At 50.8% G+C, this 8783-nt stretch overlaps 1 protein-coding gene across 5 annotated transcripts; it reads right to left on the reverse strand.

Annotated features, from left to right (window-relative positions):
* Window positions 1–294: 294 nt before the first annotated feature.
* On the reverse strand, window positions 295–7283 carry FIGNL1 (fidgetin like 1). 5 transcript variants are annotated; one of them, XM_040455064.1, is made up of 2 exons: window positions 7198–7283; window positions 295–4000 (listed from the first exon to the last, which is right to left on the reverse strand). In XM_040455064.1, the coding sequence occupies exon 2, from the start codon at window positions 3988–3990 to the stop codon at window positions 1960–1962; it is 2031 nt and encodes a 676-aa protein (XP_040310998.1). In that variant the 5' UTR covers window positions 3991–4000; window positions 7198–7283; the 3' UTR covers window positions 295–1959. The 5 variants fall into 5 exon arrangements, with proteins under 5 accessions (XP_040310998.1, XP_040310997.1, XP_040310999.1 ...); XM_040455063.1 differs by having other exon boundaries at window positions 7172–7257; XM_040455065.1 differs by lacking the exon at window positions 7198–7283 and adding an exon at window positions 6228–6314.
* Between the last annotated feature and the right edge of the window lie 1500 nt (window positions 7284–8783).

Consider the following 8783-nt stretch of genomic DNA (forward strand, 5'->3'; position numbering starts at 1 on the left):
AGAGAAGGGGCCCGTGGCTGGTGACCAAGGCTGCTGAAGGTGGGGGCTGGCAGGAGTGGCTGTTAAGAAAAAAAAACTGTCAACATTACGACCAAGCTATAGAGCTCAGTAAGACACAAACACCTCCTGGGCGACTGCGGATGACCTAGTCAGCTGTGGCAAGAGTAAAACCCAAAGGGGAGGATTGATCTGGGAGAGGATTCAGGGAAGAACCCACAGAAATTCCTGGACATCAACACCTAGGAATCCCAGGTTACTTGTAGTGCTGTTTACGCAGAAATGAAACAAGACAGAGACGTGCTTTACATTTTAATAATGTGACATGCTTCACACTTAAGAATATTTACCTAAAACCAGAGACGAGCAGTTTAACATCCAAATTCTAATAAAAGGCAATGGCATGTTTCAAAGGAAAAAACTCACAGATGGAAAAACAAAGCTTTCAAGGGGGTACGGAAATAGAAGGCGAGCCAAGAACAAAAATGAAAACAACGGTCTAAAGTCACCTGTCAAATTCCGTCTTCAACTGCACCGTCAAGAGAAAACATTACAACTTGAATGTCACCTACGTAAGACCAAGGCTCTTTGCCTACTGTTCACCGCTCTGCTCTCAGCGCCCAGAACACCGGCTGGCATCCAGCACCGTTAGAACGGACGGATGTGAGCAGAACACTAACAAAAACTGCGGGGACCCAATGTCCACACGGGACAGGTAAGGAGGCACGGTGGCTTCCTGTGGAGAGGAATCCCACATATGCATGACTTTTCTAGGGGACAATTCAGGACATGTGCCAACAGCCTTAAAAACGTGCAAGAATTTAATGCAAGAATTTTACTCAGGAGAGGCGTATTTGTTTTTAAAAAAGATCCCTAAGGCATTCAACGTGTTTTGGTGTACAATGAACAAAGGGGAAACCGGCTCGTGTCCTGCCCTGAGCGTCCCCGAGCAGAGGACTGGATAAATTACAGTCCATCCAGCATGGGATCCTGAGGGAGGATGTTGTAAACAGAGCACGTTCACACGGGAAGCGACGGTGACAGAGAGGCAGGCTACGGAGGCGACCGTACAGCCCCACCCTGCAGAAGATGTCTGCAAGAACGGACAGCGTGCTCCCCAAAGTGCTGGCTGGGATGACCGCAATCTTCCTCCTCTTCGTCTTATTCAGCTCTCTGCCCTGGTATTTCAACGATGAATGTCTACTACTTACAAAAGGGTCCCACATAGAAACCTGCAGACGTTCACTTTTGAGAGACCGATGCCACAGGCTGTGAAGTCCTACCAAATAAAATATTAATCTTAAACACATTCTACCCCCCCTGGGAAAATGCACCTTCTTCATCCTTCAAGTCTGCGGACACGTCTCTGATACCAGATTACACCTGGCTACCGCTGAATGCGTCTCCCGCAGGCAGCCCTGGTAACAGGAGGCAACTGTTACGCAGTGACGAAGAACAAAAAACTGGCACTCCCATTCGGCTGTTTGGGGAGACCTTAAATCCACTGCACACCAAGCGAAGCGGCTTCAAATGTAAACCACCACACCGGCCAACGCGCGAGTCACGTGGTCGGCAGAAGGAACCTTCTTCAGTGGGAGACGCGCACCCATCAGATGCCTCCTCACATACAAATGAGAACCTAGTCTCGGTGTGAGCTCACTAGTCATCATACTGTCCACCTTGAAAACAAAGACCCGCTTTGAACAAAAGAAACACGTTCATTCATATTTGGTACAAATAGGCTCGCACATCAGGCAGTAACTGGAGGGAAACCCAAGCTTCTATTAACAGGGGCTAAGCCGATCAATTGTAAAATTGCAACTATTACTACTCTATTTTTTTTGAGGTGTAGAATTCAAAATACACACTGAGAGTACGATGAATAACCCCCCAGTTTCCCAAGCTACAAAGTGGGAAAGGGCACGTTACCAACGTGCCCTCTTCAAACTTCAAGTGTCCCGTCTACCGCCCACAACCAAAGGTTCTGTTCCAGTTTTCGTAAAGCTCTAAATCTTTAGGAGACACGCTGGGCCGCACGGTTCTGAAAGCATTTTCAAAATCGATATAAGATATTGGTCGGACTTGATCTGGTGTCACGGTGGCGATGTCAGCAGCTTGTAAACTGCGGATGGGCCCAAGCGATGCTTCCCTGCACAGCTGTGTCACGTCAGCCCCCGAGAAGCCATCGGACTGCCGGACCACCAGGCTGACCTCCTCCTCGCTCAGGCAACACCGCTCCCTGGACATCAGCTTCGTCACCATCTGTCTCCTAGCTGAAGCTTCTGGCAGAGGGATATAAAGCCTTTTCACCAACCTTCTCCGGGCGGCCTCGTCAATTTCTTGGGGCCGGTTGGTCGCCCCCACCACCAGAATACGGTCTTCGGAACAGGTGGCTGCTCCATCTAGCTGAACCAGAAACTCCGTTTTTATCCGTCTAGAAGACTCGTGTTCACCATCTGCTCGCTGAGACAACAGGGAATCGATTTCATCAATAAATATCACAGCCGGCTGCTGGCACCTTGCGACGGCAAACAACGCCCGGACCATTTTCTCCCCCTCTCCCACCCATTTAGAAGTCAAGGAGGAAGCGGAGATACTAAAGAACGTTGCCCCCGACTGGCTAGCAATGCACTTGCCGATCAGAGTTTTGCCAGTCCCCGGAGGCCCGAAGAGCAGGATTCCTTTAGGGGGTCCTCGTAAACCAGTAAAGATGTCCGGTCTCATCATGGGCCACACAACTATCTCCTTTATTGTGGCTTTGGCAAATTCTATTCCTGCGATATCGTCCCAATTTACCGGCGGCCCGTGATCCATTATCTCGTTCATAATAAGTTCGATCATCTTTGGCTCCAGGTTCTTCAGACGCTCGTCAGCTATGTGTGCTGGTTCTGCTGGGCCTGTGCCCAAAGGCTTACACTGTATTCCCCCAAGCTGCTCTCCCCCGTCCTGCTTAGGTACAGGAGGAACGAACTTCCCAAATATGCCTCGGGACCTACTGGCTCCCAGAGACTTCTTTACACCGCCATACGATGACCCTGATACACGCTGGGACTGGGGGTTCTTTTTCTGCTGATCTATCCATAATTGTTCTTTTGCAGTTTTAAAAGCAGGCAGGCTACTCTCTTCTCTCTGGCCATCATCTTCTGTTTTACTAAAAGCCTTATTCACTATTGGGGTGGAAAGTGCATCGATGATGCCAGAACCATAAAAAGCTTTCTGCGCCCATGGATTTTCACAGCCAGAGGGCAAACAAGACTGATTAGGTGAGGACTTGTTCAGTCCTATGTTGGCTGTGGGAGAGCTGATATTTTCCTTTTTGACACTTCCGAACAGTGGTGTGGCATGGAATTTTGCGGTAGCAAGTTCACCGGAAGGTGTTAAGGACGTAGGACACGTCTTACTGGTGTTAGTCAGCGCAGGTGGCCGGGCATTCAGAGGGCACGTCGAAGGAGTGCCCTCTGGGATGTCTTGGGTCCCGTTCGTATTATGAGCCGAGTCAGTTATCGGGCCCCTGTCCCCAGAACCACCACAAACACTAAACTTAGGAGGATCGAGGACAGCGGCCTCTTTATGGATTAATACCGACATGTCGGCAGGTGCCAACAGAGACTCTCTGGCTTTCTGGCCGGCTTGCATCATCTCCTGTACATTACTCATTTTGAAAACATTATTTATTGACAATCCAGACTGCCACCTGTCACTGTCAGTTTGCTGAGATCTTGCTAACGTTAAGATGCTTTCCGCGTAGTTATTCAAGCCGGTCTCGACGTTGTCAGAATCAATAACTGCAGAGTATTTCTCTGCATATTTTTTGAACAGCACGGCGGCACCGAGCTGGGAGATCTCCGCGTTTGCCCACGCGTACTGAATGCGTAGTATCTGTGCCCGGTATGCGTCCGCCTTCTGTCCTGATGTACATATGCCGGATGTAATGGCAAAGTAATTCTTCTGCCATTCACTCAGGTGCACAGACCTGGAGCTGGGGGCCTGCATGCTGGAGGTTCTGTAACAACCGACAAAAATGAAACGGAATCAGTACCAAGAAGGAAGCAAGGACGCAATCAATACTGTAGGCATACTTTTTAAATCTCTGCTCATCTCGGGAAGTATGCTGGACTTCTCATTTATGAGGACAGGCCATTTGTAAGAGAAATAGCTAGTGAATCAGAGATGTCAAGCATTCAAGATTAAGAGCTGACTCAATAATGCTTTGTTATGGGTGAGATGGTTTTAGTCCTATAATTTTCCCTGCACACAGGGAAAACATTCATGACGTTTTGATGGAAAACGGTTTAAAATTCATCAGTAGAGGAAAGGCAACACGTTAGAGCCATGGAACCACAGACGAACAAATCGGGACAAACCAGGCAGAGGTTTTCAGCTCCGTCCTTAGGAAAAAGCAGATGATCTGAGCCAAGCCTCTATCACTGAGCCCTCGGCTTCGTGAGAGAAATCATAAGAATCAAGTCAAATAATGAAAATGAAAATATGGTGAAAACTACCATTCTCATGCCTATGACACAAATATAGAAGCTGAGGCTAAGGTCGAGACCTCACCGGAGATCACAGAGCGAGCCTGCAACAGGCCGGAATTCACCCTCGGGCATGCTCACGCAGGGAGTGGGCGCCACGCACAGGCCCCGCCAGCTGCTGCCCCCAAAGGTCACAGCAGCACAGATCATAATCAGCAGCAGCCATCCTACACTAACTGTCCTTAGGGACTTACTCAAGAATGAGCACGGAAAACAGGATGCCCAATTGTGTCTCACAATTTTCCAAGTTCACGTCAAGTGCTAAAAGTGAAACTGTCTGGGCACCTGGATGGCTTAGTCCGTTAAGCATCCAACTCTCAGTTTCAGCTCAGGTCATGATCTCGCCGTTTGTGAGTTTGAGCCCCATGTCAGGCTCTGTGCTAACTCACAGACCCTTCTCGGGATTCTCTCTCTCCCTCTCCCTGTGCCCCTTCCCTGCTCACTCTCTCTCTCTCTCTCTCTTTCTCTGAAAATAAATCAAAACATTAAGACAAATTTTTAAAAAGTGGAACTGTCATTATGAGAACAAGTCTGCTAACATACAAACACTCTATGTCTAAACAGTCTGCCAGTAAAGTGCTTTTATTTTAGGTTTCTTCTCTCAAGTTATTTTTATAAGCCTCCTTACATTAAGTCAAAATTATTTTACCAGAATTACAGATGATTGTAATCATGTTTTGCTAGATGTGTAGAATTTACCTCTCGATCTGTAAGAAAACTCCTGAGTTTCCGAGGAATACTGCAATAAAGGAGTGTTGTAAAAACTAAGAACTCCTGTATTTTAAAGTCTACCTCCCAGGGCGCCTGGGTGGCTCTGTTGGTTGAGTGTCTGACTTCGACTCAGGTCATGATGTCATGGTTCGTGGGTTTGAGCCCTGCATCAGGCCCTGTGCTGACAGCTCAGAGCCTAGAGACTGCTTCAGATTCTGTGTCTCCCTTTCTCTCTCTCTCTCTCTCTCTCTGCCCCTCCCCTGCTCACACTCTGTCTCTTGCTCAAGAATAAATAAACATTAAAAAAAAAAATCTACCTCCCAAACTGCCATAAATATAGCTTAATAATAATCTGTGGGTCCCTTTATTGTATAAGCCGTGTTTAATACAGCTGTGTATCTCCCATAATACCCTACAAAGAACCTGTCACATCATAGGTAAGTGTTCATAAATCTTTGTTCAGAAAAAAAATAAATAAATAAAAAGCCTTAAGATCCAGTGAGATTCTAATTTGTTTCAAGCAATAAAGCTAAATAAACGAGTCAAAAGTAGAACTGACTTCTGACAAGCCGCCACCCGTCTTCCCACTATACCATTTCAGCTTAGCCTCTTTGATCCAATACTGGAAATGAGAACCTGAGAGGGAACTTGGAAAACACTGATCACCAACCTTCTCCTCAGGAGGAACACCCTCTTCCTCTCCATGGCTTCATCCCCCTATTAGCATCTGCAACCCTGGGATTCCTCCAACAGCTCAGAGCTCCAGTCTCCCTGTTCCCAGGATACCTTTCTTTCCTTTCCACCTTCACCACTGTCTTTGAAATTCACCTTCCCGGTCTCCTTCCTGTCAACTCAACCATTTACCCAACAAATATGGACATGAATACCCAAACACCTGTTTCGCCAGCACTGATCAATGACACAAACATCGACCACAGTTACCATTTCTGTCACTTTGTTATGGCATTTCTTCTACCTAAAACTTACGGTGAGGGGCGCCTGGGTGACTCAGGCGTGTAAACCTCTGACTTCAGCTCAGGTCATGATCTCAGGGCTGGTGAGTTCGAGCCCTGGGTTGGCTTCTGTGCTGACAGCTCAGAGCCTGGAGCCTGGTCTCCCTCTCTCCCTGACCGTGCCCCGCTTGTGCGCCCGAACACTCTCTCTAAAATATAAACGTTAAAAAAAAATTAAAACTTACGGCTAATTAACACTTACATATGAGCTGCATTTCAATCTTTTATTTTTATTTTGATCATTTTCTGCTTATTGTAAGAATGTGATATTTGTCTAACTAAATAGTTGGGTTTCTGGGTATCCACTGGAATAAAAACTACTGAAATCCCCACGCAGCTCCCACCGCGTTGCGGACGCTGGGCCCGCCCCAGAAGCAGAAAGGCACAGGGTCTGAAGTCTGGCTCCACTGCCCACCAGCCACGACCTTGACCATGAGCAGCCAACGCGACTTAGCTAACACGGGCTTTAAATCCTGCAAAGCACTCAGAACGGTTCTCAGCACTTAGAACAGACTCGACCAAATGCTCCGCGTCCTCAGCCCTCGCAATACTCCCTCCAAGGGGGCGGGCGCACTGGCCTGGGACGCCGGAGCGCAGGGTCCCTTGGCCGCAGCCCCACCACAGCCTCCCCCACCCCGAGGGCCGGGCCGCGGACCACCCCCTGCAAGAGCAGCCCGTCCCCGGCCCGGGAGGTGCGGAACCCCGCTGCCCCCGCGCCGGCCGGACGCCCCTCCCCTAGGAGACCTTCACCTAAACCGGCGGGCGCCGCGGCCACGCCCCCTGCGGGACACACTCCGGGGCTCCGGCCTTCCCCCAGCCCGGCCGCCCGGTCCCCCGCGCTGCCTCTGCCCCCGGGCCCTGCGGACCCTGCCCCCCGAGCCCTCCGCGACCCCCGCCCGGGCCTCGGACCCGGCCTACCCGCGCTTCCCCGCCTCCCAGCCGACCTGTGGCCTCCGAAAAGCGCGCGGCCCGATGTGCGCCTGCGCACTGCTTACGTGCTCGGGCCCGCGCCGTGCGTGGGTGCGTGTACGTGACGGGGACGCGCGGGGAGCGGTAGTTAGAGACGGAGGTGGGGGACGGCGGAGGCGTGCGGGGTTCGGGCAGGGGCTCCGGGTGGCGCGGAGGGGTGCGCGCGGGGAAAAGGGCGGAGGGGCGCTACCGGCGCAGGGGGCTGGCCAGGAGGGCGCCGCGAGAGCGCTGGCGAGGGTGGGGGCGTGCGCGAGGGGCATGGCGGGTTGCATGGTGGGGGTTGTTGGGGATGGCGGGCCTGGAGGGAGGCCTCTGGCTGGGGAGGCGGGGGCGCGGGGCGGCGGGGGCTGCATGCGGAAGTTCTCCACGAGGGGTTCGCAGAGAGAGATGAGCATGGTTTTGTTGCACCTGCCCCTCCTATTCAGAGTCCTCCGAAGTAAAGACTCGGGGGCGCTGGGGATTTGAATCCAGTTCAGAGGATTCCCGCTGAAGCTGCCTTTACCCGCGCTCACCTGGGCAGCTCAGGGCCGGGGATCCAGCTGCTTGGCCGGGCGCGGGCAGGTGGTTAGGTCTTTTTGACAAGGGAGCGGTGGGGAGGGGGCCGGCACCCCTCCTCCGAGCGAGGGGAGGCCCAGGCCCTGCCCTGTGTGTTCTGCACGTTAGCAGGTGGGTGCTCCGGGAAGGTTGCCCCCTGGTTAAGACGATCGAGTAGAGGCGCGTGCAAATCGACGTGCGTTTTAAAGACAGAATAAGGGCTCTGCCTGAGTCTCGAAATTCCGATCTGTCCCTCAGCCAACTCACCCCTTTCCCCTGCCCTGTGCTCTTTAGGGAGGACACTTTCGTGGAAGGACGCCTTCGGAAAACATTCCATTATTGCCTCAGACTTTGTATTGGAGCAGGGCTCAGTGAACTGCGTTTTCAGACCAAGAAACAGAATAGCCACTGGCAGTGACCTACGTTTAATTAATGTCATCAAGTCACATAATGATTTTGGAGACAGCTCTGGGTCTGATCACACCCCCTAAGGATGTCCTGAGGGGACATCTTTCCATTCTGCCATCTCGCCCCACTTCCGTGTGATTTTCCCCTCCAGACTTGTCACCTCACTGTTCCAAAGGGGCCGCCACAGCCACAGGCCAAGGATCGCAGCCTCTCACAGCCCTAATTAACACGGGAAAAAGGACCTTTCACCCGCGAATACTTCCCTTTCTGAAAAGGGAAGAAGCCTTTTCCCAGAAAGCTGGAGTGGCCTTCCTCTTCCTCTCCTTGGCTCATGGGTCCTGGGTTAATCCTCGCTGAGAAAGTGAATATCTGCACAGAAGAGAAATATCTGCACAGGGAGAAAATGTTGAGTAGCAAGTAAGAGACGCAACATATGAAGAAATTCGAGGCAAAAAAAATTTTCCAAGACTTTTAACAGTTTTTAAAATGGGCACAGAATAAAAGGGATTGGACAATATATGTACTTTTTAAATAGGCAAGAGGTACAGTGAAAACCGCTCACAGCTCGTTTCTTGGCTTACGTAGTAACCAAAGACTTTTTTATTCAAATTGTTCATAA

Source organism: Herpailurus yagouaroundi, unplaced genomic scaffold (assembly GCF_014898765.1).
Source record: "Herpailurus yagouaroundi ecotype Mexico unplaced genomic scaffold, PumYag 214, whole genome shotgun sequence".
NCBI classification, from domain to species: Eukaryota; Metazoa; Chordata; class Mammalia; order Carnivora; family Felidae; genus Herpailurus; species Herpailurus yagouaroundi.

Excerpts from the sequence above, each read along its gene's own strand:
- FIGNL1 (XM_040455062.1), bottom strand. The coding sequence starts at position 5,945 with ATGGAGAGGAAGAGGGTGTTCCTCCTGAGGAGAAG. Across the intron at positions 4,001-5,910 it reads GTGTTCCTCCTGAGGAGAAG|AACCTCCAGCATGCAGGCCC; the intron begins GTTGGTGATCAG and ends CGGTTGTTACAG.